This window comes from Panthera onca, chromosome B4 (genome assembly GCF_046562875.1).
Source record: "Panthera onca isolate mPanOnc1 chromosome B4, mPanOnc1 haplotype 2, whole genome shotgun sequence".
NCBI classification, from domain to species: Eukaryota; Metazoa; Chordata; class Mammalia; order Carnivora; family Felidae; genus Panthera; species Panthera onca.
In genome coordinates, this window is record NC_138345.1 from 5,019,222 (window position 1) to 5,040,672 (window position 21,451).

Sequence of the window (21,451 nt, forward strand, 5' to 3'; positions counted from 1 at the left end):
AGGTGGTCAGCTTAGCACTGTGATTAAGTTCACAGGCTCTAGATTCCTCTAGAGTTTCCTTCCTAATCCTGCTGCTTACCTGCTCGACCTCAGGTCTGAGTTCCCTCATCTAGAAGATTCTTCCAAATAAGAAAAGGAACGTGAAGTGTTTAGCACAGAGCCCAGCGCACAGGAAACGCTCAGAAAAACACTAGCTCTTCCGAACTACTCCTACGAAACAAGCACTGGGAACCTACACAGGCCACAAGCTCCATGCGACGCACAGTCACTTCAACTGTCTCTGAGCTTCCAAAGGCAGGGTTTTCGAACGTCCTCTTGGCTGATGATCCAGCAACTGCCCCGAACAGCGTGTGGCACTTAACGCACATCCAGCAAACACTGCTGACTGGACGAGTGAGCGGATGGGTGTCAGAACAGGGGATGTTACATTTCATCTCTAAGATTCCCTTCCACTGTAAAATCTCATTATTCTGAGCAAATAAAATAAAATTACTTACTAGATGCCAGGGCTTCTGCTTCGGTGGAAGGAACCTTGTAGATTTTTCCCCCCTTATAGACAAAGCTCCCTTCAGTCACTTTGAAATCCAGATAGCGGGTGACCTCTGTATAAAGCAGCATCTTCACCAGCTGACCTAGAAAAGTCCCACAATTCCAACCGTAACTTAAATCTTACTGCCTCCAAAAACTAGCAGGAATAAAAGTACATTTACTGTTGGCTTGTACCGACGGCCTCCTAGTTTTTTCTTAACATTGTCCAATAACTCCTGCCCAAAAAAGTCTCCAATGCCACATTCCACATGGGACAATCAGAACGCATACCTGTTGCTTAGCATATTTAGAACTATCTTTTTTAATGTTACAACTTCAAGATTAATAACTTTATCAACTTGCTTTTGTAAAATCTGTATTAATAATTATTAGAGGTACATATGAAGTTTAGAATTAGAGTACTACTGCAAATAGGTCCGAGTTTCCTTAAATTCTTATTATGTTTTAAAGAGAGGCAACTAATAGGGAAAATTTTTCAAGAATTTGTGCCATTCAGTTTGTATTATTCAATTTGTATTAAGATGAACATTAGTTTCAGATAAAGAATAAACCAGGCATACAATTTGAAATATTATCTGTCTATAAACAAAAGAAATTTAGGTATACTAAAAACAGCAAACTTCTTTGAGAAACCAAAATTATTTTAAAGCTCATTCGAAAGGATAAAAACACCAGGACAATCAAAAGAATTTTTTTTGAAAACAAAAAACAAAGTTTCAGCTTTATGCAGCAAATATTAAATTGTACAGTTATATTAATTAACCCACAAATTAGAGGGGAAAAAAGAGACCCATATATAAAAATGTAATATATTATAAAAGTTCAAATAAAAGTGGAAAAGATAAATGGTATTGAGGGACAAATAAATAACCATTTTAAAGATTTTTTTAAATGTTTATTTGTTTTTGAGAGACAGAGAGAGAGAGAGAGAGAGAGCAAGCGAGCATGAGCAGGGGAGGGGCAGAGAGAGAGGGAGACACAGAATCCAAAGCAGGCTCCAGGCTCCGAGCCATCAGCACAGAGCCCGACGCAGGGCTCGAACTCACAGACTGTGAGATCATGACTTGAGCCGAAGTCGGACGCTTAACCAACTGAGTGACCCAGGGCCCCCTGAATAATCATTTAAAAAAATAAATCTCGGGGCACCTGGGTGGCTCAGTCGGTTGAGCGTCCGACTTCGGCTCAGGTCATGATCTCACCATCTGTGAGTTCGAGCCCTACGTCGGGCTCTGTGCTGACGGCTCGGAGCCTGGAGCCTGCTTTGGATTCTGTGTCTCCCTCTCTCTCTCTCTGCCCCTCCCCTGCTCATGATCTCTGTCAAAAATAAACATTAAAGGGGCGCCTGGGTGGCTCAGTCGGTTAAGCGGCCGACTTCAGCTCAGGTCATGATCTTGCAGTCTGTGAGTTCGAGCCCCGCGTCGGGCTCTGTGCTGACAGCTCAGAGCCCGGACCCTGCTTCGGATTCTGTGTCTCCCTCTCTCTGACCCTCCCCCGTTCATGCTCTGTCTCTCTCTGTCTCAAAAATAAATAAACGTTAAAAAATAAAAATAAAAAAATAAATAAACAAACATTAAAAAAATTTTTTTAATAAAAATAAAAAAATAAATCTCAATCTCTAGATCTCGAACAGGATAACAGAAAGGGCGCCTGGCTGGCTCAGTTAGCAGAGCATGAGACTTTTGATCTCAGGGTCACAAATTTGAGCCCCACATTGGGTGTAGAGATTACTGAATAATAAAAAAAGTACAGAGGCTTAATCTCAAACAGGATAACAGGTAAATTAACTTATAAAATAGGTGAATTTACTTACACAGTGAAAAAATAAAACTATAAAACCAGTGATAGCAAATATTAGTATTTGTTAACCTTGAGGTAAAGAGAAAAATTTTAAACATACCCTTCCAAATCAAAAAGAATAAAAAGAAGATCAACCTATATAACTACACGAAAATTAAAAGCCTGTGTATGAAAGAAAACTATAACACAATTACATATAAAACCAATCACAAACCAGAAGAGATATCTTCAACATTCATTAAAAGAGTATTTATTCAATAGCCTTTATAATAAGAGCTCTTTCATAACAATAAGGAAATATTTTAAAACCTCAAAAGAAAAACATACAAAGCACAAGGCTGGCCAATTCACTAAAGACTATGAAAGCCGGGGGTCCTGGGCGGCTCAGTCTAAGGTTAAGCTTCAGACTCCTGATTTTGGCTCAGGTCACGATCTCATGATTTGTGGGATTGAGCCCCATGTCGGGCTCCACACTGACAGCACGGAACCTGCTTGGGATATTCTCTCCCTCTCTCTCTCTGCCCTGCCCCGTGATGTGCGTGCATGTGTGCACTCTCTCTTTCAAAAATAAACTTTAAAAAATATATACATAAGCCGATAAACATCTAGAAATCATTTTACTCTCAGATACTTTTTAAGAATCCATTATTTTGCCTTTTGGTATGACAAAGTGACAAAAATTAAAATGAGTGATATTTAGGACTGATAAAGGTACTAGGAAAGGTGCAGCCTCACAGTCGTCTGGTGAGAGTCACAGTGGGCAATAGAAAATCAAAGCCTTAAGAAGTTACTGCCTCGATCCCCACACTTCTAGGGCTGTACAGTGAGGTTCAACACACACACACAGCCTGGCAAGTCATATACCAAAACATTCACCATAATTCTAGATGGTGAGATTCTGGTTGTATAAATTTTACTTCCTTTCTGCTTATCTGTGTTTTCTAATTTTAATAAAATGATTTCATTACTTATGTAATTTAAAAAGTGCTTATAATTTACTTCAAAAGAATTTCAAAAACGTAACTTTAAATTTCAGAGAAAATTCAAAGATCTTTCCATTAAAAGAAACTATACGGGCACCTGGCTGGCTCCGTCAGTAGAGTGACTTTTTTTTTTTTAAACACTTTTTCATTTTTGAGAGACAGAGTGTGAGCAGGGGAGCAGCAGAGAGAGGGAGACACAGAATCCGAAGCAGGCTCCAGGCTCTGAGCTGTCAGCACAGAGCCCCACGTGGGGCTCAAACCCACAAGTTGCCAGATCATGACATGAGCCCAAGTCAGATGCTTAACTGACTCAGCCACCCAGGGGTTCCTGAATGTGTGACTCTTGATCTTAGGGTTGTGGGTTCAAGCCCCATGCTGGGAGTAGAGATTACTTGGGCGGTGGGGGGGAACTTAAAAAGAATGAAAGCAAAGAACTGTAGAATATAAATTCAAAACCGAAAAAAATAAATAAAACACCAAAAAAGGGAAAGGGTGGCTCAGACTTTTACACATGGGCCGTAGACTTCACACCAACAACTTGGTTTTTTGATGTCATTTCAGAAAAAGGCACTAATATCATAGCAATTTTGCCCTTCTAATTAAAAATGAGAAAATGTGTGGAGAAAAAAGTTTTAAAAGCCTCCAAACTAGAAAAAACCCTGTTTCTGAAGGCGCAGTTATCTAAGACCATCACCAAAGCCCCTTAAGAAGAGTCTGTGCCACATCCTAAGTTTGCGCCTCCAGAACCAACTACAAAGGAGTCACCCTCCCCCTCCATTTTTATGGACTCCAGATGCCTCTAATGGACCATATTATACTCACCAAACTGTTGCCATTCAACAAAATCTATTTTCACATACCTGGAATAATGCTCTCTGTCAAGAGTTAGTTTCTACTTTTAAACCAGATTCAATGGCATAAATTTCAGTTAGAATTCTTTACCATTGGCCATAAGGAACTTAGGAATTAAGTCAACATTCCAGTCTCTTCCTCTCCCCATTGACGCTGGTGGTGCTCCTGGTATTTTAAATCTCTTGTATAACTAAAACCAAGACAAAAATTACCCATAATGTAATAAAATTTTCATTATGCTATGCAACTATTCAATGTAACAAGGGCATGTCATTTTTTATCAGATAAAATTTTTAGAGAAGTTCCAATACACATCTAAATTAAATATATTACTAAACTAAGGAATGATAAAATAAGTATTACAGGGGTAGGTATTTCTTACTAGCAGGAAATAATAACACAAAACAACTTGTCAATGACACAAAGCTCTGTAGATATACCCCTTATTTGTAGAAATCTTTTTTTAAATGTTTATTTATTTTTGAGAGAGTGCATGCACGAGCAGGGGAGGGGCAGAGAGAGAGAGGATCTGAAGCAGGCTCTGAGCTCGAACTCACAAACCATGAGACTGAGTCACCCAGGTGCTCCTATAGAAATCACTTAAACTCATTCTCTCCTGAATAAAAAGCTAACAAAAGGCTTACTTTCTCTTTACTGTTTATTTTTGAGAGAGCGCACGCATTCGCGCACACAAGTAGGGGAGGGGCAGAGAGAGGGCTAACGTGGGGCTCAAACCCACAAACCGTGAGATCATGACCTGAGCTGAAGTCGGATGCTCAACTGGTGCCACCCAGGCGCCCGAAAAGGCTTACTTTTGCTTCTGTAGTGATGTAAGGAGTTAAAACTAAATTCTGGATTCTTCAAATCAAACAAGACAAAGTTAGTTCCAGTTAATTTATAATGTATATAAGTGAGTTGAGTAGGAGCTCTAGATAAAAAGCAGCTTTCAAGGGCGCCTGGGTGGCTCAGTCAATTAAGCATCCGACTTCCGGTTAGGTCATGGTCTCGCAGTTCGTGAGTTCTAGCCCCGCATTGGGCTCTGTGCAAACAGCTCGGAGCCTGAAGCCTGCTTGGGATTCTGTGTCTCCCTCTCTCTCTGCCCCTCCCCTGTTCGCACTCTCTCTCTCTCTCAAAAATAAACATAAGAAAGAAAGAAAGAAAGAAAGAAAGAAAGAAAGAAAGAAAGAAAGAAAGAAAGAAAGAAAAAGAAAGAAAGAAGCTTTCAGTCTAAAATTTGGGAATATTCATTTGAACTCATGGATTTTATTGTTAATGTGGAAGTGAATAGACAAAGTTGGTATATGTTTACTCATAAAAATCCCCAAGTCCTCGAGTATATTCACTGGGGGAGAAAAAAGGCAGCTTGCTCATCTTACTGAAGATTAATAAACGTACTAAGTGTAGAAGGAATGGTGCCAACGTATCACTCTACAGATTATTCTCAATGGAGAGATGTGGTGGTCATCACCTTAACTAGGGTCAAACTTAGCATCATGAACAGTGGGGAAATCTAGACATTTATGTGCCTCTGATATGATGCAATATGAGGTACACAGCAATGCTTTCTTATTATAAACTAGCTTGAACTTTTCAAAAGGGAAAAACAAGTGAGGAGATTTTTGTAGATTAAGAGAATAAAGAGAAACCACACCAAAGGCAATATTTAAACTGGTTCAAAAAAAAGAGGGGCGGGGGGATGCCTGGGTGGCTCAGTCAGTTAAGAGTCCGACTTCGGCTCAGGTCATGGTCTCATGGTTCTTGAGTTTGAGCCCCGAGTCGGGCTCTGCACACTGTGTGTGCAGAGCTTGCTTCGAATTCTCGGTCTCCCTCTCTCTGCCTCTCCCTGCCTCTCCCCGCCTCTCCCTGACTCATTCGCACACACGTGCTCTCTCTCAAAAATAAACATTTAAAAAAACAAAACAAACAAAAACCACCACCATACACAATATAAGACATTCTTAGCATCAGTGGGCAATTTGAGTATGATCTGGATATTACGGTTAATTTTTCTTAAACATGATAACGAATGATACCATGATTACATAGGAGAATGTTATTCTTAGCCAGTGAATGCTGAAAGATTCAGGTCACGTATCATGATGTCTATTACTTCTAAGGACTCAACCCAGTAACAAAAAAAGACAAAGCAAATATTGAAAAATGTCAGCCGCTAAATCCAGATGGAAGGTTGATCCATTGTTATTATTCTTTCAACTTTTCTGTAGGCCTGAATACAGAAAAAATTTTTGATAAAAATATGAAGTCTATTTTATCAGTCATTATTTAAAGTAATTGGTGATGTCTATAGATCTCCTATAAAATACAGTACAGCTCATATCCATGCGTGTGGATGTTGAACAAACCTCACAGAGAAAAAGTTAGTAAAACACTTTTTGTATGTGCTTTAAATATTTAAATATTATTTGTTTTATCATGAGAAGAAGCAAAAATAGAAGAGTTGATTAAAACACATAGGTACAAATTAAAAAACAATAATGAAATGAATATCCATTTTTAAAACACTCAGATTAAGAAATAAAACACTACACGGTGATCAGGGGCCCTTGTGGGCACCTCCACACTACATCACTCTGCCTTTCCTCACCCTTGAGGCATCTGCTCTCACGATTTTTTTTTTTTTTTTAGTAAAACACACTTTGGAAATGCTTCCTGTGCCCATGCTCTAGAAAAGTAGGAAGCAGGGCAGTAGAGCAAAAGGAACTACACCTTTGGAGTCATATAACCTAGGTTCCCAGCCCTTCTCTGGGGTTGTTAACAACACAGACTATTTTGTCACCTGAAAACTGAGGATAAAAACACCTCTTCAAGTAACTAGGAGAATACATAAAACCAAGTGGAAAACACGGGCACTGTGCTGGGCATATATCAGATATCCATCAGGAGTCTATACCTTTAGCTTCAAGAGATAACGGGTAACTGCTCCAAGGTGGCAGGAAAGGTCACAACTTAAATTTCTACAAGCCCTAAACTAGCAGCCCCTTTTGAAAAAATAGGTTACAGATAATCTATTTAATAAAACAAAATTAAACCTATCTATAAGGAGTGAAATTGAGATTCACAAGTCAAAGATTCGAAAAATGAAAGGCACAAGTAACTTAATACTTACATCTTCCAGAGGTGTTATAGATGCACTTTCTCCTCCATAATACGGGTTTCTATCCATGTGAAGAACTTTCTTTCCGTTCACTGACATTATACCTGACAGGATGCATTCCTACAGGAAAAGCAGAAGTATCTTCAAAAGAAGTAAAGCATTACAGCACGTTTCGAACATTACTTTTTTTTGTAAAGCCCCTCATTAAACATTCTTTTAGTAATTAATACTTAGTATGCACAATATATGACTTAAGGACAAAGCCCAAAGTGCCCAGGGTTCCAAGAGTGGTCTGTGGACCCCCGTGGGCCTCGTTAGAACCATTTTCATAACACTAAGACATTATTCACTATTTGTCCACTGCGCTAGCATTAGCACCAATGGTCCAAGACCAACGGCAGACAGAACGAATTAGGACAGTAGCCCCACTCTGCACTACTCATTATATTCGCCACCACCAGGTACTCAGTTTTAAAAAAAGGCTGGCTTACTCAAACATGTCCTTGATGAAGCATTAAAATCACCTTTGTTGGGAAAAAAAAATTACCTGTTAAATATACACCCTTGAATGCCCACCATTTTATTTTAATACTGTGTGACAAAATGGGAAGTCCACATAAGGTAACTCTGGCTCAAGGAAAACCATTTGTGCAACTGATGTGTATGCTGAACTAACCACTTCTTTGTTCATGGGTCATCTTTTTAATTTATTTTGAGAGAGTGCCCGTACAAGTTGGGGAGAGGCAGAGAGAGACAAGAGAGAATCCCAAGCAGGCTCCAGACCATCATTGCAGAGCCCAACACGGGGCTCAATCTCACGAACCAGGAGGTCGTGACCTGAGCGGAGATCAAGAGCTGGATGCTTAACAGACTGAGCCACACGGGCACCCCTCACGGATCATCATTTTTATTTGAAAGAACAACTGACCAATAAACTATTACTCAGACCTAGATATATGTCACATGTGGTTTCAGATTTCATACTACAACAGATATTTAAAAAAAAAAAAACAAAAACCTGCCACTAATATTTTGGTATAAATCAAAGAATATCCACAACCATGTGGAAGGCTATTAGAATACTCGTCCCTGTTCCCACTGCACATCTGTTACGAGGCTTGATTTTCTTCAGATACTTCAGCTGGTATCTGACAAAAGTCTGAACACCAAAGCAGGTGAAAATTCAGCTTTCAAGCCAGACATTAAAACTAGACATTCTGGGAGCGCCTGGGTGGCGCAGTCGGTTGAGCGTCCGACTTCAGCCAGGTCACGATCTCGCGGTCCGTGAGTTCGAGCCCCGCGTCAGGCTCTGGGCTGATGGCTCGGAGCCTGGAGCCTGTTTCCGATTCTGTGTCTCCCTCTCTCTCTCTGCCCCTCCCCCATTCATGCTCTGTCTCTCTCTCTGTCCCAAAAATAAATAAAAAACGTTGAAAAAAAAAATTAAAAAAAACTAGACATTCTGCACATTAAAGAGATGTGCAGAAAATGTAAAACAATAATACTCTTCTCACAATGTTTTTGTTTTGGAAGATAGTTATACTTCATAAAACTTATTCATGTTAACACGTAGTGGGTTTATCATTACTATCTTTAAGTGAATTAATACAAATTTTTTAAACTTCTCAGTGTTGATTTCTAATGATAAATATTGATAAACATAACCACTATAAACAAAACTCTTCAGGGTCCTCAATTTTTCAGTGTAAAAAGATCCCAAAGTCAAAGAGTTTGAGAACCAGAGCCCTAAAGGAAGCATCCAGAATAAGCACTAGTAAGTGGCAACAAATAGAGAATTATAAACGACTACTCTCAAGAAAAAGGTAAATGAAACATGAATATACTAAGATACACCATATCAAGGTGGAGGGGGAAAAGGAAAAAATTAAAGAAGAATATGATTAATGAATTAATGAGAAGAAACCCAGAGATGGGATACACATTCACTCAAAACCTGTAGCATGGTTTTGGTGACCAGGGCTTTATCTTTTAAAAAGAAAAAGGAAATTCCATGCATCATCACAAATCCTAGGGCTTTTCAAAATTACCCCAAAGACCCTACATAGCAGAGAACAATCTCACTCCCCTAGAAGTCTGACTCTGATACCTTATTTTAAAAATTCTTAAGTATTTCAAATTTTATTCCATAATATATCTATTCATTTTAGTATTTTTGAAAGGTTTTAAGTTCTCATCAGGTTCAAATTTCACTTTACGAGGGTGTATCATTTCTTATTTAGATCAAGAACCAAAACACTATGAGTGCTCCCTCCAGAAGGCCACTTCATGCCCTGTTCTGGTCACAACCACACCCCCCACCCCTTCTCATGATTTCTAAGAGCAAAGATTTGTTCTGCTGGTTTTTAAACTCAGAATAAATGGAATCATGCAGTATACCTTTTTTTTTGTATATACACCTTTTATCCAACATTATGTTTACAAGATTCGCCCATGTTTTGTGTGTTCTTGAAATTCACTTATTCTCACTGCCACAGAGCAGAGTCCCCAAGGTACAAGAGTCAAGTCCAGCCTGCACACGATTTTCATAAAGATTTACTGGGAAGCACCCATTCCGATTCATTTACATAGTGTCCACGGCTGGTTTCACGGTCCCACAGTAGAACCGTGGTTGTGACAGAGACCGCATAGCCGGCATAGCCTAAAAGACTCACCATCTGGACCTTTACAGAAGGTCTAACCCTGCAAGCAGTGGGTGGATCTCAGCGTGTGCTTCCCATGTAGCCTCACCCGCGAAGGGCTGAGAAACGTCAATTCTAAGCAGGTTCTCAGACTTCACTTTGCATCCACATCACTTGGAGGGCTTGTTAAAACAGATTGTGGGGCTTCCATCCCCAGAACTGGGTTGGGGCTTTCTCACCAGGCTGGGAGACCACTAATGAGGCTGGTCCAGGACCAGTTTCAAGAACGGTTATGAAAGCACCGCCGCTCCAAACTCTAACAAAGGTGAGAATCAACTGGGGATCACGCTAGGCAGGGGTGCCTGGCTGGTAGAGCATGAACTCTAGGTCACGGGGTCACCGAGTTCGAGCCCCACGCCGGGCTGAGAGCCTACTTCAACAAAACAAAACCGAGGATCACGCTGGCCTGCAGGTGTTGCTTCGGCATATCCAGCGTGAGGCCTAGCCTTCTGCACTTCCAGCAAGGCCTCAGGTGTTGCAGAAGCAGTTGGTCCAAGGACCACGGTTTGGGTAACAGAGCTGTAGAGACTTTAGTTGATGGGCATCTGGACGGCTCCAGTTTTTGACCATTACAGATATTCTCAACGTGTTTTTATTATGTATTTGTTGGATACATATCAAGGAAGGCACAATTGTGTTCAACTTCAGGAGATACTCCCAAACAGCTTTCCAAAGTGATTGTACTAACGTACACTTTTGTCAGCAGTGTGTGAAAGTTGCTGTTGTTTCAAATCCTTGCCCAACACACTTGTGTCTTTTTAATTTTAGCCCTTCTACTTAGGATGTGGTTTAATTTGCATTTCCTGACAACTAATGAGGTTGGGCACTTTTTTATAGTTTAACTGATAATCAGTATCTTCTTTTGATAAGTACCTACTCAAATTATTTGCCCTTTTTAAAAACGGGCTTCTTCTTACTGCTATATAAAAGTTCCTTTCATATTCTGGATAAAAGTGCTTTATTAGTTATATATATTGCAAACATCTTCTTCCATTCTGTGGCTTGCCTTTTCAGTTTCTTAACGATGTCTTGATAAACAGAACTGAAGACATTTTCCAACCCTAATATTACCAAAAGCAACTCACTTGTTCAAAACACAAAATCCAAAGCAGCACTAACATATACGGCTCAACATAATACATGAAAGTAAAATAAAACTTACTATCTCAAAAACAGGTTAGGGCACGGAGAGAGGGAGACTAAATAGTCCTATTTCCAGCCAACAAAGGCAGACTTCAGAGTTCAACTTTTGGAAGCAAAAATACAGCAAGCAAATCTGCATGTTGCATGTCTTCTATATATAACTTCTCATGCTCCCCTGCAAATAAGCATGATCCACTCACTGGACCATGGCTCTAAAGCAAGCACTAAAGGTGGAGGCCTAAAATAAAGGGCTCAATAATTTGAAGATTCACTAAAGTCCAAAGAGCTGATAATAACCACCTTTAAAGGCATCGCTTGTTACAGTTGTTACAGGAAAAACAAAACTACAGCAAAAAACACCAAACAGAAAGTAAACGCACACAAAAATGATTAGGAAAACAGGTACCTAAAAACCGATACTAAAGAAAAGTCCCTCTTGAAACCCACTTACCTAGAAATATGAAGAAAATGTTAACTTGAACATTTTCTGAATCCACTAATCTCAATGATATATGCTTTACGGCAATAACAAAAAAAACCACTGTTTTCAGCAGAATGTTCCTTTAAATGTCTGTCCCTTAAATGCATCTCATTAAATGCTGTCAGAAGATAATTTTTCTTGAAATTGGCTCTAATTATATGTTTCCTGCTCAAAATCCTCTCCCACTGCTTAAAAAGATAAAGTTCAAATTTCTTAGCCTAGTACATTCAACCTTTTTACCAACAGGCCTTCTTTCCAACCTTATTTCCCAATCTGCCTCTTCATACCTTCTGTCTGAGGCAAAATGAACTTCCCATTCCTTCCATACATCCTGTTCTTACTACCAACCTATCCTGCTCACTCTGCCTAGAAAATCATTCCTCCTGCTCAAAGCCTACCAATATTTTAAAAAGTCAGCTTACATACTTCCTTCTTTATGAAGGTTTTCCTGATTCCCCTGTCTGAATTCCCACGTGTAGCTCTATTACAGCTCTTAGTACTTTCTCATATCAACTCCTACAGTTACCGTCCTCTGTGAGAAGCTATTTGTTTATAGAAAGTGCGTTTACCTCTTTATTGCCTGTAACTGATCACAACAGTCACAGTTTAAATAACTGAAATTGGGGAAGACATTACTCCATTAAGAGTCTTCGGGGCGCCTGGGTGGCTCAGTCAGGTAAGCCTCCGACTTCAGCTCAGGTCATGACCTCACAGTTCGTGGGTTTGAGCCCTGCATTGGGCTCTGTGCTGACAGCTCGGAGCCTGGAGCCTGGAGCCTGGAGCCTGGAGCCTGGAGCCTGCATTGGATTCTGGGTCTCCCTCTCTCTCTCTCTGCCCCTCCCCCGCTTATGCTCTGTCTCTCTCTCTTCCAAAAATAAATAAACATTTAAAAAAATCTTTAAAATAAAAAAGAGTCTTTAATCAGGTACAAGGAGAAGGAAGATAGAGGTAAATGTCGATTATCATCTATGTGAGCCAAAATATTTACCTAGTGGTTTTTCAAACCAAGTATCTCACTACTACCTCTAGACGCTGAAATGCATCTGATTTTATTTCTGTTCTATTGGGCCAGTACGCTTGAAACGGATTTAAAATACAGACTGCAAAACATTTATACCTTCCAAAAATAAGACATTTGTACATATTGGCCCAATGATTGCTACTGCAGTGAATAGAAAGTCCTTTGTGAACAAAACTCTAACAGAGCGACGGCAAGGATTTTCAAAGAGCAAATCTGAGAAGCAATTTAAGATGTTTAAATCAGATATAAAAACTCCTCTTTTAAATCACAAAATTTTAATAAAGAAAAAAGGAGAAATCACATCTGGGATGTAAAATAATTTCTAAATATAGAATACTGAGAATACTGGTTAAGTATCACTAGAGTATGTTTCTATTCATGACCCTCTACCAGAATTATTATGTAGAACAAAACAACATAAATACCTCCTCGAGGCACCAACAGCTGTGGAACTAGTTACCCTTTTATACACTATTTTTAAGAAAATTCAAGAATTCACTGCCAAACCCAAAGTCAATTAGAAGCAGCATCTTAGGTGGTCAGATGAGGTCTACACACGCTGCCATCAAAGGAAAGTAAAGGTCACCTTAACAGCAAAGTAAGGGAGGAGGAAGAAAATGAAAAGCAGACTGAAGCGCTCACTCACTCACAAAGGCAAGCAGTCTGCGACTAGTTAGTGAGGGCCAGAGCTTACCAGGTGTCTCATCATGTCAAGGCATGACACAGTGCTTAATCCTCAGGGAGTGAAATCTTAGTTATCAAGTAAATTATGTTCCTTAGTTTGGTAAACAAGTTGTGATGTCATTTGGAGCAGCTTTTATCAGAAAGTTGTGGTTCTTTCTTTAAAGGGAGAATCAATCCTCAATTCCTCAGAAAATTCAATTATATGGAATATTCCCTTTCTCCTAGACACAGAATGATTTTGTTCTAAGGTATACATTTTGTGTCTTATTTATTAAAGTTACCAGCAACATCTGTGGATCACTATGACCTTCATTTTAGAAGGAACAACTGACACAAAACAGTGCCAACACTAGGCAACAAACGCCGACACTTTCTTTAAAAGTAACAAGTTCACAGCACTAAAAGTACTCGACACACTGCCCTCCTGCGATATGTGGTACCCATAGTGGATTGCGTATGCCTGTTTGCAGGTTCTCAAGCCTCAGGTACTAACTATTTAGAAGCCAAAAATTAAGAAAATTAAGTGGTATGTCCACTCCAAATACTCGGCCAAGCGTGATTTCAGGGTTTTTAACTTTGGTGGTCTCATCTCACTTTGAGCAGTCCTGGTGTCACTAGAAAAAAGGGTACAAGATTTACCATGGTCAAATCATCCTGCCACCACCGCTCCCATCAATGAGCGTGGATGCTCTGAATGGAGAGAATTCTCAAAGAACATCTGAGAAAACAATGTAAGAAGGCTCACGGGGATTAAAGCTATCACAGCTGTAAAGTGAGGGCAGAAATTGGTCTGATTTCTAGTTAGGCATGAATCTACCACTCACCAAAAAGATCACAATCGACCCAAATGAATGTTTAAATTTTTTTAACGTTTATTTATTTTTGAGAGACAGAGAGAGAGAGGGAGACACAGAATCCGAAGCAGGCTCCAGGCTCCGAGCTGTCAGCACAGAGCCCGATGCGGGGTTGGGGCGCCTGGGTGGCTCAACCGACTGAGCCACCCAGGCGCCCCAACCCAAATGAATACTTAAATAAAATGCATCATCTCCACTGGGTCGGTATCCAGTACGACTGTGCTATCTCTGACACAAACTGCTGCTTCCAAACCAGGCATGTAGAAACCTGCAAGAAGGATTTGCACTCGTTCGTCCACGTCCAACGGACCTAATCAAGAGCAAATCTGAAAGACCAGCAATAACCGCAGGAAAACAGAACGGGCTCTTACAACATGCCGGCAGCAACGGTCCCCATCCCCATGGGCAAAACCCTCCACAGACCACAGAGCTCAGCTTGGAATCCCAATCAGATGCTTTAAAAACATTCACTGAAGAAAAACAGCCGCACAGCTTGGACACTTTAAAATCAGACACTTTAAAAACATTAATTGAAGAAACATTAACAGCAGGTGGGCCTGTTCGTTTAGGCACCCTACAGTTGGCCAACTCACCACCTGGAAAGAAATTCAACCTTTCAAAACAACCCGGTAGTTTCCTAGGTCAGTGGTCTCAGCTATTTGGTGCTGCTTCTCGGCCAGTCACACGTGGGTCTCGACCGGCCAGTAGTAGAGAACTTGGCCTCTATAGCCATCAATCCATCACCAATTCATTTCTTAGGGGAAAGCCCCGAGAAGCGACAATGGAGGCAGGGAACAGACCGAACAAAAGGAAAAGGTGCCAAAGGTCAGCTGAGAAAGCATTCGATAGACAAGTTTTGAGCAAACTCATTTCCAACTCTACAGATGCTCAAAAAGTGAGCTGGGAGGGTGGTGAGAAGGAAGGCATAATGCCTCTCATTTGAAATGGGCGCGGAGATAAAAGGCTAATTTTTCTCCCCAAACCTAAGTTAACCGAACTGCATCCAGCACAAAAGAGCGACTGGCCAAGGACCCGTCACAAAATCTTCTGCCTAGCTCTGGCAGGCAAAGACGGATGAGTAGTAGTGGCTGAAGTCTAAGTAGGAAACGCCAAGAGTGGCCTCCGCCCTCCCCCACTCTGCCTGGTGCTTTTCCGTTTCCAATCGGGAGAGGCCAGCAACCCATAAAGGAGGTGGACGAGTACCGATCCCCAATCGGGCTTCCCCCCCCCCCCCCCGCCGAGCAAAGCGGAAAAAATGTCCTTTTCCAGCTGGACCGGGTTTTCCATCTCCGGTCTCTCGATTCACGTTTAGGGCCGCGAGCCCGAGCAGCTGGGCACTGCCGCAGGCCCGGACTCGTGGGGACGCACCCGTCGCCACCCGCCCCAACGCCCTGCAGAGCAAGGCCCCCAACGACGACCAAAGGCCGTGTGCACAAGGACAGCGTGCGAGACGCAGGCCCCGCTGGGAGGCCGGCCCGGGCAGAAGGCGGCGCGGCCGGGCGGGGAGGGCCCGGGCCTCGTGCGGCGGCGCGGGCGGCAGGGAGGGGTGGGGAGAGGGGGCGCGGGGCCCGCCGCCCAGAACTCACCGTCAGGCCGGTGCCCAGCACGATCACGTCGTACTCCTCATTCATGGCGGGGGAGGACGAGCACCGAAGCCCAGGAAGGGAGAAAGCGCAGGGACTCGAGGGGCCCGGGGCTACTCGACCACCCTGAAGCGACAGGGGGAGCGCTCAGACCGGTCTCGGGGCCCGACAAAAACGGGAAGCCAGGGCTAGAGGCGAAACGGAGCTGGAGAGGAGGGACGCCGGCCGCCACCTCAGACGGGAAGAGAAGAGCGGGGCAGGGAGGGGAGGGAAGACCGGGAAGGGAGGGGAAGGCGGGCGGCGACTGGGGCCTCCGCAGCCGGGGCGGGGCTTAGGGAAGGCGCTCGGAGGGCCGTCGATCACAGCCTTCCCGCCCTCTCATTGGCTGCATTCCGTCGCCCGACCAACTTTCTTCCTCTCTCACGTCTCGCGAGAAGAGGGCGGGCTGTGCCTTCAGCGGTTCCGGTCTTCCACCCGGCCCGCTGCCACCGTGGTTGGGGGCGGAGGGGGCGGAGGGGGCGGAGGGGGGTCCCCGCGCCTGGGCCCTTGAGGTCGAACGGCTGGGAGCGTGCCGGCGGTCGGAGAGCGGCGGTCCGGTTCGTTGCTCCCGCAGTGGTGTGGGAGCCGAGGCGCGCCCAGGGCCCCGAGACCTCCCGCCGCCCTTGGACTTTGAGCCTGAGTCGGCCACGTGCGCCGGAGCCGGCCGGGGGCCTCGCACTCCCGCCCTGCCACCGGCTGGCTACGCACCGCGGGCCGAGCGTCGTGCAGGCCTCGGCCCCGAGTGCTCGTGCGGCTGCGCCTACCTCGGCCAGTGGCAACTTGCTTTGTTTTCCTTTTTGTCCTGCCTCCTTTTTCTCAATGAAAGAGGACCCGAGGTATTTTAAGCAGCTCAGAAATCACTCGTGTTACCTTACTTCCCGCCCTGTGTCTTGCCTGTGCGGCCTGAGGAAATTTAAGGGAAGGGGGAAAACAACAACAACAATTTTTTAACAAAGAAAACGCTTGGCGTAAATATAGGGGAAGTCCAGATTTGGGAAGCAGGCCTGAGAGCTGTAGCTCAAGCCGGCTATGGAAATTGTAACTGACCAGTGTATGCACTCCTTCCCCCACCCCCAACTGTTGTAGGATTCCCACTGGAATCTCCAGCTTTGGGTATGGAGACAGGTGTAAGGAGAGGCTTGTGTTCTTAACCAAAGAGAGTACACCCTATAGGGGCAGTGTAGATAAGCGATTTCCCTAAAGCCTTGGATAGCCTGTGTTTTCAGCCTGGGATAAGTCTGCCTACTCAGACGAAAGAGTTGGCGTTTCCTTCTAGATTTACTCCCAAGCACCGCTGGATAAGAGCTATTCAAAGAGAATCTTGGTGGACAGAACTTCCTTCATACTTAAATCATTCAGATTCCGGAAATAATGTAACAGTATTGTACAATGTTTCTTCGCCCCAGAAAAAGTTTTAAGTGTTCTACCAGACAGTGCACCTTTGGGGGGGGGGGGGTGCTGGACAGTTTAAATTTATGTACCTTAATTGGATTTGTATCCATTAGCGACCAAATGAGTTTCTATAAGTAGACAAAAACCAAGTGCAGAGTTGACTACTGAACCCATTATGTGCCAGTGGGTGTAACTGACTCTTCTGGTAGCTAAGCATGTTTTTAAGAAGGTCCTGCTGTTTCTCTCCAAGTATGTGCACGTGTATATGCACATGCTTATAAACAATAGAAATTTACTTCTCAGAGTTCTGTAGGCTACCAAGTAAAAGATCAAGGTGTGTCTGAGGGCCTGCTTCCTGGTTCTATTTGTCTTTTCGCTTTGTCCTCACAGGGTGGGAGAAGATGGGAGGGGGAAGGGATCTCTCTGGCTGCTTTTACAACATTACCTACGTTTTTTAACTGACATGAAATATTGACCCATTTTTAAAAACTAGCAATAACGAGTCCAGGCTGGTTCAATCAGTAAAGCATGTGACTCTTGATCTAGGAGTAATGAGTTTAAGCCCCGTGTTGGGCTTAGAGAATACTTTAAAAAAAAAAATCTTTGGGGCACCTGACTAGCTCAGTCACTGGAGCATGCAACTCTTGATCTCAGGGTGGTGAGTTTGGGCCCCACACTGGGCGTGGAACCTACTTAAAAAAAAAAAATTATAAAAAGTAAAAAATAAAAATAACAATAAAGAGCCTTTTTCATGTATTGCTGTATTGCCATCAACCTCTGAATGTTGAAGAGGCTTTTGAGCATATCTGCTGAATTATGTTACCATGTTTTAAGTAAAGGGTAATTCATCAATATTCAGGTGAAGTTAATGAGAAACTCCAAAGCGTTGGATAAGGGATCTGAATTTTAGGCTAATGAGGCTCTTCAATCTGATCCCCTACACTGAAGTTTAGTTTGTGGAAGGACACACACACACACAAAAACCCAAAAACAAAAACTAAAAAACAACAAAACAGACAAAAAACCAAAAACAACTGGATTAATCCTGAATTCCGTGCCCGCTCTAGGATCTTCAACCTCGTCTATTCCAGTTGCCAAGGAACTTGGTAGACAACAAATACTGTTTACGGTGAAGTGGCTTGAAAGCCACTAAATGGTTCAGTGTATTCCTAAAAGAGTGAAACTTAGGTTTGGGGGAAGTGGGTGACTTGTGGAGAGCAGTGGAAAATACCATCCCTCGTAAAGGTATTTAAGTCTTTGTACAAAGCAAGAGTTCAGTGTGATTGTGATTTAGAGCCGGGTGCTTGGGAATCGTTGCTGATCTGTTTGCACTAAGCCCCCGCCCGTGCTTTACAGAGGGAGAGACTGAGTCCAAGGAAGATAGCAGAACGAACCCCAGTCCCGGACATCTTTCTGTCCTGAACCCCTGTACCAGTTTCTCAACCAGTTTCCCTTCTGTCTGTGGTAACCATTATCTTCCTGAAATGTGAATCGGATCCTGTTCATGCTTCTGCCTACCTTTTGCGTCTAGAATAAAATGCAAACCCCTTGCTATGGCCTAAAAGGTATGGTGCAATCTAACCTCCTTATATCTCTCCAACTTCATCTTGTGTGCTTCTTGTTCACTACACTCCAAACACACTAGTCTTTCAGTTCCTAGAATCTGGTCAAGCTTTTAACCACCCGAGGGCCTCTGCGCTCTTGTGGGTCCCATAACTACCAAGCCGCACTTCCCCTCCTACATACACGTCTTCACAGCTGGTTCTTTCTGCTTCCTTAAGTTTCTGCATGAAAATCTTCCCTGACCACCTTGTCTAAAGTAGCTTTCTCCTCAAAGTTCATTCTCTAAAAGCACCCTGCTTGTTGCTTTCGTTGATTTCTATCAAATTGCTAATTACATCCTTTACTTGTTCCTTGTCTGCCTGCTAATCAGAATGTAAAGTCCATAATGATGCCATCATGCCTGACAGATGATGAGTAAATATTTGATGAATGAATGAGACACCTGGAACTTAATCCCTAGATCAACAAGGACTAAATGTGACGAAATAGTACCAGTTCCTTTTGATAACTTTTGACAAGGGCAGCTTTTCTTATTGCAGAAGATACTAAAATTAATACTTTACAGGCTCTTAAAGCTAGAGATCTATACAATATAAATCTGTTTAAAATCTGGATAGCTAATGCTGAAGATAAAACATAATAGGATATCTGGGGGAAATTTTTAATTAGATCCCCCAAATAAGTATTTCCCAGTTTATGCTGCATTCATTTGCCCACACCCACAAACTGCAATCTGCTCCCAATCTCCAGTTTAGTAGTGACTGGCTCCACCCTGGGTCCAAACCAGAATTCTAGATCTCATCCTTGCTTCTGTCTTCTTTCTCTCCTTCCACATCTATTCCGATTTTGTTTTGCTGTGTAAGGAACCACCCCAAAGCTTAGTGGCTTTAAAAAACAAACAAACAAACAAAAAACTAGTGACTTAACAAGGTATTACTATCTCTTAACGGTTCCGGGGGTTGAATGGGTTCAGATGTGTGGGAATTGCTTGGGTCTATGACGCAGTTGTAAACCAGGGGGTTTACATCATCTGAAAACTCGACTAGACTGGACATCCAACATGGCACACTCCCGTGGCTCACAGCTGATGATGGCTGTCAGCCGGGTGCTGAGCTGGGGCTGTCGACAACAGCAGCTATGTATGTGTGTCCCCTCCACTTGGTTTGCACGTCTTGAAGTATGGTAGTTGTCTTCCAAGGGTATACATCCCAAGAAACAAGAAATGGAAGGCCTGGGCCCAGGAACTGGCGCAGCATCTCTTCTGCCATATTCTACTCATCAAAGCAGTTACAGAGCACACCCAAATTCAACAGAAGGAGTTATACGGATGCCTGGGTGGCTCAGTCAGTTAAGTGTCGGACTCGATTTTGGCTCAGGTCATGATCTCATGGCTGTGAGATCCAGCCCCATGTCGAGCCTACTTGGGATTCTCTGTCTCCCACTCTCTGCCCCTCCCTCCCACACTCCCCCCCCCCCCCCACACACACACTCTCACTCTCTCTCTCTCTCTCAAAAATAAATAAAAACTGAAACAAAACAAAAAAAGGAGCTATAAAACCCACCTGTCAGTGAGAAAACTTGCCAATGTGTGTGTACCCATCTTCAATCTGCCACAATACCCCCCATTACGTTCTGGCCATTCCGCCTCATAAAAATCCCAGTCCCTTCTCTCCAACCTCATTGCTGCTACACTGGTACAGCCCACCGTCCAGTTATCTCCTTAGATAAGTGCAAAAGCTTTCTTGATTGGACACCTGGCCTTCAGTACAGGTGTCTCAAGCTTGTTCTCTATAGTCTAACCTAAGTGAACTTCATCAAAATCTAAAGTGACTGGGGGTGGCACCTGGGTGGCTCCGTCGGTTGAGCATCTGACTTCGGCTCTCGTGCTTCACGAGTTCAAGCCCCGTGTTGGGCTCTGTGCTGACAGCTCCAGAACCTGGAGCCTGCTTCGAATTCTGTGTGTGTCTCTCTCTCTGCCCCTCCTTTGCCCCTCCCCCACTCACCCTCTGTCTCTCTTTCAAAAATAAACATGAAAAATTTTTCTAAAAAATCCAAAGTGACCAAGCTGATCATGTCTTTAAAATCTTTCCAAGGCCTCCACTGCTCTTGGAATAAAAAGTCCAAACACTGGTCATTTCCAAAGATGAGCTTAAATGATCTGGCCCTCAATTACCTAACCAACCAAACCTCTCTCCACAACGCTCCTCTGCCCCTAACCGTTGCTTCCAATTCACTGCTGTATTAGTCGGCGTTCCGTCAGAAAAACAGCAACCACTCTAGGTATTTTATTTGCTTGTTTGTTTGTTTTTAAGTTTATTTATTTATTTTGAGGGAGAAAGTGCGTGAGAGGGGCAGAGAGAAAGAATCCTAAGCAGGTTCCACACCATCAGTGCGGAGCCCAAGGTGGGGCTCCAACTCACAAACCCCGAGATCGTGACCCGAGCCCAAACCAAGAGTCAGATGCCTGACCGACTGAGCCACCCAGGCACCCACACTCTAGGTATTTTAAATAGAGGCGATACAATATAGGGAATTGGTTTCAAAACGAAATGGCTGGAGAGGCAAAAAGGAGAAAGTTACCCAGAAGTTAGAAACAGCCTGAAAGTCTGGAGCAAGAGGGAAAATGGTATTACCCAGCCCTCAAGTCCACTGTGCTCTCAGGCTGACAGACTGCCATCACCGCCTCTGCCAGAGCCTCT

General features: G+C 43.1%; 1 protein-coding gene across 1 annotated transcript in view; it reads right to left on the bottom strand.

Annotated features, from left to right (window-relative positions):
- GDI2 (GDP dissociation inhibitor 2) overlaps positions 1 to 16,077 on the bottom strand; it is a 34,453-nt gene extending 18,376 nt beyond the window's left edge. The window contains exons 1-4 of the mRNA XM_060659380.3: positions 15,762 to 16,077; positions 7,309 to 7,416; positions 4,272 to 4,371; positions 498 to 632 (exon numbers count right to left, since the gene is read on the bottom strand). Coding sequence (XP_060515363.1) covers positions 498 to 632; positions 4,272 to 4,371; positions 7,309 to 7,416; positions 15,762 to 15,806 — 388 coding nt within the window. The 5' untranslated portion in view covers positions 15,807 to 16,077. The remainder of the gene's footprint in view (positions 1 to 497; positions 633 to 4,271; positions 4,372 to 7,308; positions 7,417 to 15,761) is intronic.
- Between the last annotated feature and the right edge of the window lie 5,374 nt (positions 16,078 to 21,451).